A 19,120-nucleotide genomic window follows, 5' to 3' on the forward strand; every position below is an offset into this window, starting at 1 on the left:
TAGATGTGCCAGCTGATTACACAGTGTGCAGGCATGATCAAGTGACAGACGATCTTCCTTGTGAGTCTGAAACAGGAAGTTTTGTGGGAGATTGCTAATGTGCCGGCGATATCAGCCAAGCAGATCTGATGTTGTACGTCATTTCTCTATCAATGAAGTAGGAGGATTGTTCAAGCAGGTTTTCATCTTAGGAAACAATAATAAATGGGAGCATATAAGAAAAGACAGAAGGGGCAGCAGGACGCGCGGCTCACTGGGTGAGGGGGCTTTCAGTGAAAGCTGGGCAGGTTGTTCCTGGGGACTCACTTAGAGGCAGAAAGAGGGAACTGACTTTGTGGGAACATGGACTTGTTTGTAGAACTCATTATGCTCAATGTATATCTGAGACAAAAGAGACTTTGGAATTGGATAAGAAGGGGGGGATGTAGTTGCTTGTATTACAATGCTAATTATGTTCCCCAAAACCTGTTTACATGAAAGTGTCTGAACGGAGCTCCTGGGAACCTGCCCTGAATTGGTTCTGATTGGTAAATAAGGGTGCCAACAGCCAATAGCTGGGGAGGACAGACGGAGGCGGGATTTTAGGATTCCTGGGCTTGGGCAGGGAGGAGAGAGGAAGGGGAGATCTGCCTTACCAGGAGAGTGTGGAGGAGAGGAGAGATGTCATTTCTGAGAAGAGTGCAGGACAGAGAGGCATGGCCACCAGGTGAAGGAGCCGGAAGAGTGTGGCCAAGACAGAACATAGAATTTAGTAAATAATAACTTGAGATTAACAGCATGGAGGATAGGCAGTGGCCCAGCTATTGTGCTGAATAAGGCATAATAAAATATAAGACTGTCTGTGTATGTCTTTTATTTGGGAACATAAATTATTGGGGCGGGTAGCCACCCAGTGCCAGGATAATTGATAATAATTAGTTCTACACGTGTTCATAGATTCTCTATTCATACTGGATTTCCTCAGGACAGAAGCACTGCGCTGTATGGCATGGCGATTTCTTCACTGGTCTTTCCTCAAGGACTCTAGTGTGACCTTTGAAGACGTATCATTGTTTATTTTTATTTTGTGTATTTTGATTATCATTATTTTATTTTTTATTTTGTGTATTGTGATCTTTGTGTTTTGGATTTATTGTGGCAGAGACTGACACCACTTGGTCCACATTTTCTCACTGAACTCAGTTTTTCTTATATCCTAAAGTCTTGCACCTAGTAGACTCAAATGTGCTTAGTATCAGACTGTGCTTTGGTCAGTCCCCCTTTAAGGCCTGGTCTTCCGGTTCTTCCTTATTTTTCTGTATGGACATTCCCCAGCTTTAGTGAACCTGTTGCCGAGGTGTCCTACTTGGTTGGGACTGTAGACACAAACTGTAGTACCTGGCACTCTGTGAACTTTAGAATTAGTTTATATGATTAAAAAAAGATGGTGGTGCTTGTGTTGTGGTTGTGCTTCACTTATAGGTTGCCTTTAGTGTAGGTGCTGACATTTTGGTATCGACTTATTTTGGAGGAGTGACTTGGGGTATTTTATGAACATTAATTGCCATCTGTAGGACATCTATGGCTCTGTTGCACTTGCTAGCCAATCAGATTGGGGGGAAGGGGGGGCAGGGACGGTCAGGGAGGCTAGATGCGCATGAGCCCAGCTGCCTGGCCTTATCCTGGAGCTGAAGTTAAAGGTGAGTGTGAGCCACACAATATGGGCGCTGGGAATTGCAAGAGCAGGATAGGCTCCACTCCCTTTTCTCAAGACAGTGTCTGTGTACATAGTCCTGACTAGAACTCAGCATCTGACTGGCCTTGAACTCACATCGATCTTCCCGCCTCTGTCTCCTGAGTGCTGGGGTCAAAGGTTGCTGTGCTTCAGTACAAGCTCATAAAGGCTGAATCATATCATTAGCCCATCGTTGCTTTTTCTCATTTGTTTGCACTTGTTAATGACTAACATAATTCTATCTGTCTGTCTGCATGTTTATCTATATCTATCTATCTATCTATCTATCTATCTATCTATCTATCTATCTATCATCTATCATTTTGGTTTTCAAGACAGGGTTTCTTTGTGTAGCCCTAACTATCCTGGAACACTAGAACAGGCTGGCCTTGAACTCAGAGATCTACCTGCCCAGGGGACTCTAGAATAATTTTTTAGATGGAAATACAGATAAAAGATATTGTAGCAAAAGCACTCTTTGTTTTTGTTGTTTGAAGACAGCATCTCTGTCTGTAGCTCAGCCTGCTGTCCTCGATGTGTAGGTGAGCTCACCTTGAACTTGTGATCCCCTTGCCTCTGACTCATTACAGGTGTGTGTAGTCACACCTGCTTTTATTGGTGCTGAGAGTGAGCCAAGGGCGGGTTGCATGCCAGGAAAGTATCACTGTGTTATTCTCCACTTTACCTTCCTTTTCTGTGGCAGAGTTTGTGTAATCTGTTGCTTTAAACTTGCCATGCAGCCAAGGATGACCTTGAACCCCTGACCTGCTTCTACTCCCCCAGGTGTTGAGTGGAGTGTGTTTCTCCAAATTCAGCTAAACTTAAATATTAGGGAATGCTTTTTCCTCTTGGCCCTGTAAATTTGTGGTGAATCATGATGGATCGAGATAGATAGTTCTATCATACTGAAAATCTTTGTTACTCTTAGCAGCTTTTGAGAAGTAGGGCATCTGAATGCTACATGCTCTTTCAGCCTGTGTTTCTCTGGCGGTGTGATTCTCATGTCTGTCTGTAGGGTCCTGTAACTAGCCATGAAACCGCCCCTGGTGGCCAAGGGCACCCCATATTACTGTTTGAATGTTCATTGTTCTTTTATTTTGACAGGTTTATCATCTTCACTCTGACAGCTACGAGACACAAAACCAGCACTATGGAAGAGGCCTAACGAAGGACACTCTGAAGGAAGGTGAGCCCTGGAGTGGGGCTAGCTGCTGTAGTCAGCAAGATGGCACTCACCAGACTTAATTCTCCTTTGGAATAACGAGTCAACTCAGAACCTTTACATTAGGAATAGAGAGAGAAAAAAATGTGTTTACCATTATCCCTGGACCCTAATATACCCAAGTGTGGGTTGTGAGCACCCCTCCTCCTTTTACATACTCACTAGTTTCTTATAATCCAGTTGCTGGCCCACTTGCTTCCTACTGCTGTGATAAAATCCCTAAGACAACCCACCCATGAAGGAGCTTTTTTTCAGTTCAGATTCAGATGTATCCCGTAGCTCCTTTGCTTTGGACACAACAAGGGAGCAGCCATGGGTAGTAAATATGTCCTGTTCCTGGGTGAACAGGACGCAGGGAGGCCCAGGCCCTTCATGACCCCTCCCTCTCAGAATCCTACAACTGCCTCAACCCGTATTCAGCCAGGGGTCTCAGGGCACTGTCTCAGAGCTATTCTGGAGCAGTGTGCATCACTCTTGTATGTATAAAATGCTGAACACGGCTGTCCAGCTCAGTACCAAAGCTTTAAATTCACATCCTGCTGGCCTGGTGGCACACACCTGAAATGCCAGCACATGTGGGGTTAAATTATAAATTAATAAAATGTATTAAGTATAAATTGTATTTAAAGCTGCTCCTGTGTGGTTGGGTGATAGTCAAGCTTCTAAAGTGACTGATGAATAGGCAGGTGCTAATTTGCTTAATATGCCCATTCACACGTGCGCTTTGGTAAAGGTCTGGTGACCTAGACATTATAACAGGGCATTCTGTCTTTGAAAAATAACCTTATACTAGGTTATTTTCAGCTCTATGAGAAGTTGGCCTGTAGAATTCCCAGGAGGGCGCTGGTGTTATATACAGAAAACACATCTGCTTCTAGCTTTGTGCTTAGTTCCTGTCTTGGCATACTTGATCAAAGCAAGCTAGTACTTAATTTGACTATTAAAAAATATGGAGAGCCCCCACCCCCCGCTGTAGTTTCCTGGAATGATTTAATTTCTTTATTCTTTCTTTTTTTTTAAATTGAAAATAGATTTTTTTTTAAAGATTTATTTATTTATTATATGTAAGTACACTGTAGCTGTCTTCCGACACTCCAGAAGAGGGCGCCAGATCTCATTACGGATGGTTGTGAGCCACCATGTGGTTGCTGGGATTTGAACTCCTGACCTTTGGAAGAGCAGTCGGGTGCTCTTACCCACTGAGCCATCTCCCCAGCCCCCGAAAATAGATTTTTAATACAATATATTCTTTTTTTTTTTTGGTTTTTCGAGACAGGGTTTCTCTGTGTAGCCCTGGCTGTCCTGGCACTCACTTTGTAGACCAGGCTGGCCTCGAACTCAGAAATCCGCCTGCCTCTGCCTCCCGAGTGCTGGGATTAAAGGCGTGCGCCACCACGCCCAGCTTTTATAATTCTTTTTTGTTTTTGTTTTATTGAGACAGGGTTTTCTCTGTATAGCCCTGGCTGTCCTGGAACTCACTTTGTAGACCAGGCTGGCCTCGAACTCAGAAATCCGCCTGCCTCTGCCTCCCGAGTGCTGGGATTAAAGGCATGCGCCACCACACCTGGCTTAATACAATATATTCTGATTACACTTTCCTCTCCCCAATTCCTCCCTGGTCCTTCTCACTTTCCCATACACAGTCTTTGTTTCTCTCTCTCTCTCTCTCTCTCTTACTGGACTACAAATATCTATCTCTCTAGATATAGATACACATATATACACACATATATATAGTGGTGGGACATGTCTTTAATCCTAGCAGGCACATCTCTGTGAGTTAAAGGCCACCCTGGTCTACAGAGAGAGTACCAGGACATCCAGGGCAACACAGAGAAATCCTGTCTTGAACCAAACCAACCAACCAAACAAACAAAAAACCCCAAAGAAATGGGGGCTGGAAAGATGGCTCAGCAGTTAAAAACACTGACTGCTCTCCCAGATGATCTGAGTTCAGTTTCCAGCAGCTACATGGTAGCTCACAATCATCTGTAATGGGATTCGATGAACTCTTCTGGTGTGTCTGAAGACAGCGACAGTGTACTCATATACATTAAAAAAAAATCTTAAAAGAGGAAAAAGAAAACCCAACCAACAACAACAACAATAGAAAAGATAAAATAAAAACAACCAAAATAGGACAAAACAACCATCGCATTTACATACACAGAAATCTTGTAGAAACAGGAAATGTAAAGAAGGAATGTAAAGAAGAGAAAAACAGGTGCTGGCAAAGCCTCGTGAGAAAAGAGCCTCCAGAAACATCATTGAGTTTGTTTCGAGTTGGCCGTCTATGGCTAGGCATGGTCTTAGCCTTTGTATCCAGCGAAGCTCCACTGGGGAGAATTGATTTCCCTATTGAGAGCAGTTAGCACCTGGAGAGAACTCCTGTGTTAGAGATGGGATCCTGTACCCACTTCCCCTCTCAGGGCTGGAACCCCATCAGGCTCAGACCCGTGCTGGCCCTGTGTGTCTTGTCACAGTTTCTGCACTTTCACGCGTGTGGTTCTGCTGTGTTAAAGAGGTCATGTTTCTATGGAATCTTCCATCCTCACCTGTTCTTACACTGCCTCCTCCTCCTCTTCCTTCTGTCCTTCGTCCCCTCCCCCTCCCCTGTCCTTCTCCACAGAGTTCCCTGATAGACCAGGGAGGAACTACTTGATAGTGACATCCCATTTAGGACTGAGTGTCTCAAGTCTCTGCACCCTGTCTGGCTGTGCTCTCTGTGTCTGTTCCTATCTGCTGCAGGAGAAACCTTCTCTGATGATGGCTGCGCAAAGGCCCCTGTGCATGGGTATAGCACAGTGCCATTACGGATCATTTCACCGCTCCAATCAGTAGCAGTTGGTTTCTCATAGGTTCCTGGCTAATCTGGTCTCTGGTTCTTGGCCACCCGAGCACTATTGGGAATGGGTTCCACCTCACACAGTGAGCCTCACCTCAAATCAGATATTGGTTGGTTAGTCCACCCTTGACTATCAAAGGGTTTGTAGCTCGGTTGGCGTTTACCTTTCTCTGAATTCTTCATGTTCAACAAGCTCTGTAGGTATTTCAGCAAGAGGACCTATCAGTTTGTGCGTAGCAGCCAATAGTCTTGGCAACAGCCTGAGTTGCTTGGGAGTTCCCAACAACTCAATTAGATGTCAGCCATTCCTTCATCTGGAGGCCTCCTTTGGTGATGAGAGATGTCCAGCTGGGGCTCTGTCTCCCAGTTATTTGGCAGTTTCCTTTAGCTCACCTTCATAATAGGTACATATTTTAGAAAGCTTCTACTGTGTTAAGTGCCATATCACCTCTCAAATGGCCCCTCCCTGTCTTATCAGTGCGCTATTGCTGTGAAGAGGCCCTATGACCACGACGACTCTTACAAAGGAAAGCATTTAGTCAGGGCTTGCTAACAGTCTCAGAGGCTTAAGTTCATTAACATCATGGTGGGGAACATGGAGTGTGCAGGCTCAGGACGTGGTAGCTGAGAGTTCGATGTCCAGACCTGAAGGCAGCATGAAGAGAGAGCCACTGTACCTGGCTTGGGTGCTTGAAGCCTCAGCCTACCCTGCAGTGACACACGTACTCTAACAAGGCCACACCTACTCCAGCAAGGTCACACCTCCTAATCCTTTCAATTAGTGCCACTCCCCGGTGACCAATCATTCAAGTCTGTGAGCCTATGGAGGCCACTCTCATCCAACCCCCACCTCCCCAATAACAATTCTATTTCTCCTCCCTAGGGAGATTAACCCTTTCCTTTGGTCCCTTACTATGGGACCTAACCTGTGGTTGTATGGATTGTAGCCTGCCTATTGAAGATTGACATTCACATATAAATGAATGCATACTGTATTTGGTTTTTTGGGGGGAGGGGTCTGGATAATCTCACTGAGATGATATTTTTTTCTTCCTAACTCCATCCATTTACCTCTGAATTTCACAATTTCTCTCTCTCTCTCTCTCTCTCTCTCTCTCTCTCTCTCTCTTTCTTTCTTTCTTTCTTTTTCTTCCAACAGCTGAGTACTACTCAGTTTTGTAAATGTACCACATTTCCTCTATTCATTCATCTGCCGACACATCTCTAGGTTGCTCCCAATCTCTGGCTATTCTAAATAGAGCAGCACTGAACACGGCTGAGCCAGTGTCTTCTCTGCAGTGGGATGAAGCATCCTTTGGGTGGATGCCCAAGAGTGGGCTAGCTGGATCTTAAGGCAGAGCTATTCCAGCTTCCTGAGGAAACCCCGCACTGATTTCCAGAGTGGTTGTACAAGTTTGCACTCCCACCAGCAATGGCAGAGAGTTGCCCTCACTCCACGTCCTCTCCAGCACGAGCTGTCACTTGTTTTATTGATCTTGGCCATTCTGACCAGTGTAAGATGAAATCTCAAAAGCAGTTTGGACTTGCATTTCCCTGTTGATTGAGTTACATAAGAGTAACTTGCCTAAGCTGTAGATTCCCAAGTGTGGTTAAATAATAAGGTGGTGGTGGTTGTATTATTATTATTATTATTAGCTTGGTTTTTTCAAGACAGGGTTTCTTTATGTAGCCCTTTCTGTCCTGGAACTCACTCTGTAGACCAGGCTGGCCCCAAACTCAGGTCCACTTGCCTCTGCCTCCTGAATGCTGGGATTAATGGTGTGAGCCACCATCACCTGGCCAAAGTGAAGGATTTCACCTGCTGTGAGCACACTCTATAAGTGACTGGGCTGCACATATTAACCCGGACTCCGATGTATTTCGTTACAGGCGTTTCCAAGTTTTTCCACAATGGCTTCTGTTTAAGAAAAGATGCAATTGCCGCCAGTATTCAGAAGGTAGAGAAGATTCTCCAGTGGTTTGAAAATCAGAAGCAGCTTAACTTTTACGCAAGTTCTTTACTGTTTGTTTATGAAGGTTCATCTCAGCCAGCTACTACAAAAGCAAACGATAGAACTTTGGCGGGGAGGTTTCTCTCCAAAGGACCCCTGACGGATGCGGACGGCCTGGAGTGCAATAACAACTTCCACCTGTTCGGCGCCCCGCCCAACGGGACGTCTGTGGGCAAGAGCTTATCAAAGGCGTACTCGAGGCACAGAAAGCTGTACGCAAAAAAGCACCAGAGTCAGACTTCTCTGAAAGTCGAAACTCTGGAGCAAGACAACGGGTGGAGAAGCATGTCCCAGGAACACTTAAACGGAAACGTGCTTGCCCAACTGGAAAAGGTGTTCTACCACCTTCCCGCGGGTCGTCCGGAGATCCCGGAAGCGGAAGTACGGATGATAGACTTTGCTCACGTGTTCCCTAGCAACAAAGTCGATGAGGGGTATGTTTACGGTCTGAAGCATCTAATTGCCGTGCTTCGGAGTATTTTAGACAGTTGAGTCTTGCTGCAGTCTGTGAAGGAGCGGGCCAATCACCATGGAGAGCTGCAGGCGTTAGCCGAGCACCTGTACTGCTCTGTAAAAAATTTGTATTGTGAGTCAGCATTTTATTTGTCTTTATACTTTTGGTAGATGGTTAACTTTTTTATATTCTTACTCAGGAATACTAATTTGTTCATTAGAAAACTATGAAGAATAAAGAAAAAGGAATGTCGAGCAGGGAATGTGTGGGACACGGAGCAAACAGCTGTAACACTCGCAAATCATTACGCAGTCACTTAGAGGTCACATAGCTTTCTGTAGCCAGTCACCATGAAATCTGTCCACCCAACCTTGCCAGTGAGCCGACCCTAAACTATAACTTTATCAGATCATCCTAAGATCTAGAAAGGTCCCTAAAACTGGAGAAGATTTTACATGGAAACGAGGCTCTGTGGGTTCTATATTAAAGGCAGAGTGCAGCGCAGTGCAGCGAATGAAAGAAAGGTGCTTAAACCAGCAGGACTCCCTCCAGGTCCTGTCTGTGCTCTGTGCTGAGCATCATGGGAAGGGGAGTGTCAGGTGGCCGGCAGCAGCTAATGGCACAAATTTTCCTCCCTAGGGTCAAGAGAAGAGAGATTATTTGTAAAGAACATATTACCATTTTCTTTCTTTTGTTTTAAAGAATTTCATTTATGGAAAAGTCTTCATTTACTATGTTGTGAAAGCTGTCATAAAGCACCCTCTTTTTATTACCAGTCTGAGGTTCCCAAGAGGTGAATGGTGGAAACTTTGTTTTATCTCTTAATTTTTGAGAGTCTTTTCCATTTTAGAAAATCCATTCTTTAAAATGTATCCCCATTGACTTTTTAAGCCTTAGCATAAACATTTCTCCGAATTCGGTTAAGCATAAACAGAACGCCTTGCCCAGTGCACCGGAGAAATCCTGCTTAGGTCTCACTCCCATGGTGTCTAACAGAGAGATCCTAGTTAATTTCACTCGGAGCAACAGGTAGGCACCTTTTCCTTGAAAAAAATAGATTTATAAGTGTCATGTTTATTTTACCACTACCACCTTTTTCAAAGCTAACTGTCGTTAAAGTGTTTTCAAAACTGAAATTAAATTTGCAAATCTTTTTGCTGTGCTTGCTTGCCCTTTTACCCACTGATGTGATAAAATAACTGAACAGCTTGTCCTTTTTAGACAAGCTTTGAGTCATGACCTGACCTCTTTTTCCTTTTAACCTCTTTTTTCCTTGAGATTTACAAATCAAACTGCTAAATCCAGGAACCATTTTCTGTAACGTGGAGGAACTTTTACAGTCCAAATGTAGTCTGCAAATGCCCACACTCAAATGTGAGCCGGAAAGGAATGGGTCATTAACCAGAGTGGGTCTGGTTAACGTGCCGTGCCTTTTAGGGGTTTTCTCTGGGAGGCTGCAGGTGTTCTCGGCAAGAACGACACATTCTCTGCCCAGGTGTGGACTGACTATACCTATTTTTGTTTCTCATTTTGTGGGAGTGAATTTTAAGTGATAATTATTAGAAAACTTTCAGTTTGACCGTTTTTCTTACAATATTGACTTGTTATCTGGGTGTGATTCAAGAACTCTCAAGCCCATCTGGTGAACACTATTTTGACTCTTAAGAGGCAGTTTGAGATGGTATCAGCCTATATATGAGGAATTGGGAAACTTGAGTATTCGAAGCTTTGGGCACACTTCAGCTCAGTAAAGTCTCTGATCTACAGCTGTTTCAAACATTTCGGAAGCCAGCATCCTGCCTTTCCGACAAGTAGGTTTTGTCTGAATAAAACAGGAAGTGATTCTTCCCCCTGCTTCTCAGGGAAGGGGTTAGCATTCAGTTCTTCTCGTTTACAGTTTACCAACTGCTGGCCACTTTGTGTTACCTTGTGCTCCTTGATGCCATGATCAACATGTTCATGATGTAAGCAACCTGTGGTGGGTGTTTCCCAGTCTGTCCTGTCTTTAAAAATGATGCTGAGATTTGCCACTTTGGGGAAGAGGCATCTGTCACTAACCACGCATATGTGAACATACAGATATTTAAGAAATTAGCAAATGAGGAGGTGGTTTGAACTGGTGGTGATGCTAGCTGCCCCCTCTTAGCCCCGCCCCCCAACATGATTTGAGTTTGTTCCGTATGGGATGCACTCATGGAAAGGACTTGTGGGTGTGAATACATTTCTCAAATAAAAGTTTAAATTGTAAAATAGTTTTATAATAAAGTATTTACATTAATTATTTTAATATGGATGGAAGTTGCATAAATTATAATTGTGAACTATTTAAATAGTCTTTCAAGAGAGTTTTGAAAAATGTCTGTAAGTGGCTTTGATGGCCGTGGTGTTAAATTAGTACGGGATGCTTTGTTCTGTGTGTTTGGAGGGGGCCTGGGCACTCTACCTGTCCACACTACACACAGACAGCTACTGTGGGCCGAGTGAGAACTGATTCCTGAATGCTGGCGTCCTGTGATGCAGTTGCCCGAGATCTCCACAGCGTTGCCTTTGCTGTCAGGCCTATGAACTGTCGAATTTATAACATTTGGGGGGAAATGAATTTCTATAATTACCTCCGTTGCAATCTTTTTATTGATGTTAGGATTTGGAATGTGTAGGCAGGAGGAAGGGCTGAACTGGGAACTGACTGGCTCTGACTGTTAATCCCACTCCCCTTGAGGTCTGATGTCCAGACTTGCTTGGTTGAACCAGCCGTTTACACAGCTGTCCTTCTCTTGCAGACCCTCAACCGACCATGGTTTTTGTGTATCCATAGCTTCCGTTGCCCTTTGTCTTGCCCCCTACAATGGTTCAGTTACCCAGAAACATCAAGTCCCTTTTAAGAATGGTCCGTTTGGTTACTCTCAGGGTGGTGTCTGGGGCCTGGCCCCTCAGTTCACCCAGACTCAAGTCTGCACCTCACCAAGTATTTTCAACCCCTCTCCCTGACATGTGCATTGGTAAACCAGTCAGGACTCCGGCACCCTTTCTAGGTGGAGAGGTTCACGGGGACGACTTTAAAACAGAGATACACCAACACCTGTATTTCAAGCTGTTAAAGATAGTGTTTGGGTAAAGATGAAATGCTAAGCATTGAGCTACAACAGAGGCAGATGATTTGGGGGCTGAGATCAAGGGAACCGTTGACTCTCCAGCTGGGTGGCAGTTACAGACAGCCTAAATCAGCCTGAAAAAGAACGCTCTTAAGACATGCTCGTAAAGGTACATTCAGCCTTCACCTTTGGAATAATAAATAGCACAGTGTGACTATGGTTGCTCCTCGCCGGTGCAAACCTTTTAAACCTCAAATTTTCAAATTACTGGGCTTTCAGACTTGTCAGCAGAGGTGAAGGTATTTCTTGACTTCAGAGCAGCTCTGTTATAACATCCAATACTGATATCTTGAGACAGATTCAGCCTCTTTGCTGTCAACAGTGTGTCTCTTCCCACTTGCTTCGATAGCTTCTATCAAAAACCACCATGATTTGTGCCAGTAAACCAGACAGTCAAATTTTTAAAAAATACAAAACCAAAACCAGTAGAAACATGTGGTGTGGTGAAACTTTGGCCTGGTGTCCGCTTAAAAGATTAAAAGGTTAGTTATTGAAGGTAGGGTTTCTGGTCCCCTGTAGCGAAAGGCACACATAGACACTTGGCTATGGGATCTGTGGTGGAAGATGGGAAATCACACCCAGTTGTGTTCTCAGTAACATCCAGGCAGCAGTGCCAGTCCCCGCCCCCTGTTACTTGATGGATGAATGTATCACTCTACGTTGGTGGAAATGTCTCTAGCTTTCTTTTTCTCAGTGTTTGTAATTTGTACTATTGATGGGATATTCTTGGAGTGCAAGGTTCATCACTGTGTTTCTAGAATCATCTAATGTGATATACCAATTTTTATAAGTGATATTTAGATAACTCTAATAACTGTACATTCAACAACTTATTAAAATGTTTTGCATTGGAGTGTCTTCCGTTGATTAGCACATCTGAACAAGTTAAGAATGATGTAAAAGACACTCACGGGACTGGAGAGATAGATACCTCAGAAGTTAAGAACACCGGCTCCTCTTCCAAATGAACCAGGTTCAATTCCCAGCACCTACACAGTTGCTCGTGTAGGCTACATAGTTGCCTTAGAAGACAATTCCCCCTACTAGTCCCTTGTAACTCCATCTCCAAGAGATCCCGCACCCCTTACATACACAGACATGCAACCAGAACACCAGGGCACATAAGATAAAAATAAATCATTAACACCAAAAAAGACACTCAACAACTCTCTGGGTGCTGTGGCATAAGCGGCGTGATCAGGAGGGATTTGAAGATGTGGAGGGAGCTCTCGAACACCGAATGAGAGGAGGCAGAAGCAGTTTGTATCAGGGCTTGTTTTCTATCCTAGAAACTAAAATTGTGAAGGAGTCAGTGCTGCTGTGAAAAAGTGGCTTTTGTTTTGATCGATGGACTCATTATGTAAACCAAGCTAGCCTCAAGTTCATAGAGATGGCCCTGCCTCTGCCTTCAGAGTCCTGGGATTAACGAGGTAGGCACCATGCCCAACTTTAACGTGCTGTGATTTTTAAAGCTAACTTGGAAAGGCTTGTGTATTTGTAGATACTTGTGGATTAGTCTCCTGCTGGGTGGCCAAGGTAAGAGGGATTAGAGATATTTATCTGCTTGAGTTTTTAACTTAGGAAAATGATGTGTGTGTCTGTGTGCACAGTAGTGCAGGTGCCCTTGGAGGCCAGAGGCATCTCAGATCCCGCTGGAGCAGAGTCAAGGCCGCTGTGAACAGATCCATTTGTGTGCTAGGGATTAAACTAGGGCCCAACCTCTGCAGTGCATACTGATAGGTTACTTCTCCAGTGGTGGAACAAGCCAAGTCAAGCCATGTCAGGGTATATTAAAGGCAGGTTTATTGGGAAGTTGCTCTTGGGAGAGCTCCCTGGCTCCAAGGCTAGGGGAGTCACCATGGGGAGGAGTTGGGGAGAGAGAAAGAGAAAGGGGTACTCAAGGAGAGAGAGAATGAATGAATGAATGAATAAAGTGTCTGGATTATGTAGGGAAGAGTCTCTGCGAAAGGGCAGCCCAGCCCCTAGGCTGGAAAGTTGGTCAGGGTATGTATGCTAGGTAGGACTGAGGGATGCTGGGAGAACCTGGGAGGTTTAGTCTGTTTAGTATATAAAATATACTCCTTAGTCCCTTGTCTTGGGGTCTGAAACCAAACAGTACGTTATGAACTGCACGTGCTGTGATATACTTGGACACCAGAGGACAACTTGGGAGCGTCAGCTTTTCCCATGATGACATCTGGGAGGCTTTTATGGCAAACACTTTTGCCTGTCAAGCTATCTTGACCACCCATACTTGGTTTTTAAATGAAGCTGGCCTCGAACTTTGTATATAGAAGAGGCTGGCCTTACATTTTTGATCTCCCTGCCTTCACTTCCACAGGGCTGAGATTACGGGTGTGAGAGTTTCTAACAGTTCAGCAAGTCTTTCTCAAGACTGGTGCTCTCTGGTACTGAGGAAGCGCCAGGTGGTCAGACTAAGCTGCTCCACAGGACTGAAAGGAGAGCCGGTCAGTGCTTGGTGAGATTTTTGTTTTAACTGGTTAAAACTGGCTGCCTAGGTCCCGAAGATAGCAGTGTCACTGCTACGTAGTCCCTGCATCATAACTAAGTATGGAGACTAAATGCCAACGTGAACTGAGAATGGAGGTACTGAGCTGCTGAGGAAATTCTGAGTCTAGCCTTTGTTGGCATCTGGTGGTGCCACCGGCTTCGAGATTGCGCTTGTAAGTATCGAAACTTAAGAAATACTCCTGGGAGCTGGTGAGATGGCTCAGTGGATAAGAGCAGCCCCCGACTGCTCTTCCGGAGGTCTGGAGTTCAAATCCCAGCAACCACATGATGGCTCACAACCATCCGTAACGAGATCTGACTCCATCTTCTGGAGTGTGTGAAGACAGCTACAGTGTACTTACATATAATAAATAAATCTTAAAAAAAAAAAAAAAAGAAATGCACCTGTAGCTGGGAAGGTTTAGGAGGGCCCAACCTTGTGGCCAAGGCATTTAAAAATTAATTAGCCCTGGGCAGTGGTGGCGCACGCCTTTAATCCCAGCACTTGGGAGGCAGAGGCAGGTGGATTTCTGAGTTCGAGGCCAGCCTGGTCTACAGAGTGAGTTCCAGGACATCCAGGGATACACAGAGAAACCCTGTCTTCAAAAACCAAAAACAAAACTTAAGAAATGCGCCTGGGTATGGAAATTGCAATACCAGGTGGACTGCATAAGCAGAGTTGGGAAAGGAAACGGGCAAGAGAGAGAACTAGGGGCATTGAAGTAGTAGGATTGCAACAGGTTTGAGGCTAGCCAGGGCTACAGGGTAACAACCGTGTCCCCATCGAAAACAAAAATTAACAAGAGATGTGAGAAGAGGCAGCTCTCACATGGCTCAAGGGCAGCCAACCCTTCTTAGTTGAAAGGAAGGATTGTTAGGTATGTCCAGACCTCGGCTCTGCTCCAGGTTTGGCGTCCTGTGAGGATTCATTTTCTGTTTCCTGGTCCTTGGCCTATGCGCTTGGTGATTGATGGCAGGTTGCAGTTCAGGAGCAAGCTCTGTATAAATGCACCTTGACATTTAAACATGGCACAGGTGTTTTCGTTGTAAATTACTGTGGTATTTGGAGTTTGGCTCTGACATTCTGCTCATTTGATGTCGAAAGTGTTCCAACGTCGTCGGTGGTGGTTTTTTTTTTTTTTTTTTTTTTTTTTTCCGTGTGTGTATGTGGCATTAAGGATCAAAACAAGACTTATGCAAATGCTCTACCACTGAGCTACACCCTTATAGTTACTGCTTAAGGGCTTGGTGGGGAGGGGGTGGATAATGGATTTTGAGAACTCCTAACCCTGAGTGGATAAGAGTGCTCGCTATGTAAGCAATAAAGCAATGAATTCCCAGCACCAGTGTAAAAATAGAAGTCAGCCATGATCCAGGCACTGGTAATGATTGCATTGCAGGGCAGAGGGGCAGACCCTGTCTCTCGTCAGCATGCCTCCTTGAAAAAGTGAACTTTCAGGCCACCAAGAGACCCCAGGTCAAGGCAATGTGTCAGAGAGCTATAGAGACACCCAGTTCTCGGCTCTAGCCCTGAAGGAGCAAGCATACCTGCATACAGGCATACCAAACTGAGCCCCACCACCCACACACCCACACCCACACACACACACACACACACACAGAGTTTTGTTAGTTATTACATGCTAACAAAACTGACAAAGTTTTTTTTTTTCTCCTGTAGTTTTGAGAGTTGAACTGAGTCTCCTCACTCGAGCCCTTATAGAGTTTAGCTACACTGCTTTGACTTCCAGCCAGTTGAGTGCTTCCAGCCGCCTGCCCAGGAGAGCTATCTGGATTCTTGAATGGAAGGAACACACACAAACACACACACACACACACACACACCCCCTAATTAATTTTTAAAACGCCTTGGCTGCCTCAAAGGTTGGGCCCTCCTAAACCTTCCCTTGCTACCCCAGACCCAATCGGAGAAGTACCCAGTGGCCGTCCACCCAAATTCTCCCATGGCTGGTTGGCTTCCCTTCTGCAGCTCCTGCATCCCATCCTTCTACCCTGAGTCATGCTGATTCTCTGTCTCCTTTTTCTTAGTTCCTAGCCTGAGCAAATCTAAAGGTCCTGCCCTGTCTCCATTTGCCCAGCCTTTGGCCACTGGCATCTTTATTGATTCATCAAAAACCAATGGGGGACAAGGACCTTCAGCGTTTGTGACATGAAGATTCCCAATTAAATCAAAGTATTAGAACCAGTCAGCAACAACCCCTATTGCCCCTGGGATGTCAACAAAAATTGAAAAAAAAAATATTTTGGAAACCGTTGTAGTGTGTGTGCCCAGCGCCATGTCAGCTCTAAACAGTGTCAGATAGGACAATGTGGGCCAGAGTTTCTATGGAGACTCACACACATGCACATGTGTGCACACAAACGTACACATACAGACTTACACACACAGACAGGCACACCATTTGGAGAGGCAGATAATTGGCTGGGCAGAAAGTCTGTTCTCCCTGGTTAGCCATGTTAAAGGTAGGCAGTTACTGGCTTCAGTTGTCTATCCAGATCTGGAGCTTTTTTTTTTTTTTTTTTTTTGAGACAGGGTTTCTCTGTGTAGCCTTGGCTGTCCTGGAACTCACTCTGTAGACCAGGCTGGCCTCGAACTCAGAAATCCGCCTGCCTCTGCCTCCCGAGTGCTGGGATTAAAGGCGTGCACCACCACACCCGGCTGATCTGGAGCTTTCTATGGCTTTCTCTTTAGCTGTTGCTGTGCATTCGCAGGATAGGCACGAGAGAGGTGTGAAGTCTGAGAGGCTCTCCATTTGGGACGAGGCCCTTAAACTTAGCTAGAACAGGTGCACAACTCAGGTTTGGATGCCTTACAGAGAAAAACCTTCCCGTCTATAAAGAAACTGTTACAGTAGACTGGAGAGATGGCTCAGCGGTTAAGAGCACTGACTGTTCTTCCAGAAGTCATGAGCTCAAATCCCATCCATCAAATGGAAGGAAGACACACACACACACACACCCTAATTAATTTTTTGTTTTGTTTTTCGAGACAGGGCTTCTCTGTGTAGCCCTGGCTGTCCTGGAACTCACTTTGTAGACCAGGCTGGCCTGGAACTCAGAAATCTGCCTGCCTCTGCCTCCCAAGTGCTGGGATTAAAGGTGTGTGCCACCACTGCCCAGGGCTAATTAATTTTTAAATGCCTTGGCCACCTCAAAGGTTGGGCCCTCCTGAACCTTCCCTTGCTACTCCAGACCCAATTGGAGAAGTGGCCAGTGGCCATCCATAATGAGAAGGTGGCTCACAACCATTCATAATGAGATCTAATCCCCTCTTCTGGGGTTCCTGAAGACAGCTACAGTGTACTTACATATAATAAATAAATAAATCTTAAAAAAAAAGAAAAACTGCTAAAGTAACCTGTGGCTTATCAGTCTTAATTTGCATTTCACTCTCTCTAAGTAATTGTTCCTAAGTCATTGAGGTTAAGTCAGAAGTGTTTAGGTACTGGATAGGCCTGGCCACTCAAGCAGCAATTACCCTGCGTCCCACACAAGTGTAACTGCATCCCACCAAACTTAATTCTGTAGCATGGCTCAAGCTGAGTGGGTGGGTCTGCTCCTGTGAGCCCCTCTTAAATCTCTCCAGTAGGAGATGGACAGCTAACATTGCATTTTGGAGTGTAGGGCAGTGAATTCAGGGCATCCTCTGGAGAGATTAGCCTAGGCCCCAAGTGAAACTGAAGCGTACAAACAAGTTGCAAGGTTCTGTTTGAGTTGTCAAGTCAGTCCCTGTGGGATGGCACAGGAGAGGGGATCTGATGTTGGAGACAACAGAGCAATCAGCTCCATGCTCCATGTTGCAGATCACATACACTTGTAGGGGAAATTTGATCCAAGAACATGGCTTCTCCAGCAAGGGATCACGTCTAAAGACCTAGGTCTGTGTGATCCAACTGGAATACAGACACGCCTTTAGTGCATGTCTTAAAGGCAAAATTAGTTTGTAGAAAGAAGCAGCCATGTTTGAAAGTGAGGTCTAGTTGAGGGGCAGACAAAGTGACGAGTCAGAGAAAGATCTGATGGATTGAAGCTTACAGTGTATATACCTAATTCTCGGAAGCAGAGCACAGAAAAGAGCAGCTATTTAAGAGCAGCTCAGGGAGAGAGTCATTCCGTTGGGAGTGCAGTTTATTTTATTTCAGTCAAATAGGGATGGTTTATTGAATGCTACACTCCAAGACTGGTCAATCAGGGCCATGTTCCAGACTCGGGAACTGAACCCATGACATTGGGTTAAGATCTTATGGGGCTTTTTAAACCTGAGATCTACAAACATCTGTGCCAAGTTATTCCACCAATCAGGATTTATGGGTAGGGATTTCCTTAGGAACACGTCTTTGTTGCACATTAATCTTGTTGCCATTGGTTGGGGTAGTCAACTGTGACAGGTATCTTGCTTTGTCTACCATTCATGTCTTAACTTGCCAACCAGGATATCAGTTACCCACATTCATCTCTATTTCTGCCAAGTATGATGTCAGTTTCCAGGGAGGTCTTGGGAACTTAAACTTTACTCTACCCCTAGTCAAAATGGAAGTCTTATTCTAAATAGGTGCAGGTGTCTCTCTTATGTTGGGGTCCATCCCAGGGGCAGCTAATATAGGCAAATATATAGGTGCAGGAAGTGCTACTGGATCTGTATTTATTGTGACTATACAAAGCAGTTCTGACTTCTGTTGTGGTTGGTTTCCAAGAGCACAGACTATGCAATCAACTTGGGTGTGAGAAAGTTTCTTAGTAACAGCAATAACAACATATGAGAAAAGTTTCCTTATGACATTAGCACCATCACAAAATGGCAGACTAGCCAGGTAACCGTTGCCTAGGCCTTCACATTTTATCTTGACCTTACCAATTAGAACACATTGCCAGAGTTAGTTTGAGGCCAAGCAGAGCAATCCAGTGAGAAGCTGAGAGAAGGCAGATTGAATCAGTCAGCTTGAAGGGAACTATGAGTCAGAACAGCTGAATTAAACCAGCCAGCCAGAGTTCAGAAAGAACTAGAAAGGTTTATTCAGCAATAAACCTCTGAGAGAAAAATTACATCTGGTGAATAATAATTACATTTATATACACTGACCGAGGCCAGACTCGTGGCCTTCCCGAGATCCTTGGTTTCATTGGGCAGCTGTTATCATAAACCTGGCTACTTACCATAAATACCTTTAAAACCTTTCTTTTGCCTTCTA

At 44.8% G+C, this 19,120-nt stretch overlaps 1 protein-coding gene across 2 annotated transcripts in view; it reads left to right on the forward strand.

Moving 5' to 3' along the window:
* Ipmk (inositol polyphosphate multikinase) overlaps positions 1-12,252 on the forward strand; it is a 37,839-nt gene extending 25,587 nt beyond the window's left edge. For both annotated transcript variants that reach the window (XM_021174952.3, XM_021174953.3), the window contains exons 5-6: positions 2,819-2,900; positions 7,672-12,252. In XM_021174952.3, the coding sequence (XP_021030611.1) occupies positions 2,819-2,900; positions 7,672-8,285 (696 nt within the window). In that variant the 3' untranslated portion in view covers positions 8,286-12,252. The remainder of the gene's footprint in view (positions 1-2,818; positions 2,901-7,671) is intronic.
* Positions 12,253-19,120: the final 6,868 nt, after the last annotated feature.

Source organism: Mus caroli, unplaced genomic scaffold, assembly GCF_978045245.1.
Source record: "Mus caroli unplaced genomic scaffold, Mus_caroli_1 scaffold_9, whole genome shotgun sequence".
NCBI lineage: Eukaryota > Metazoa > Chordata > Mammalia > Rodentia > Muridae > Mus > Mus caroli.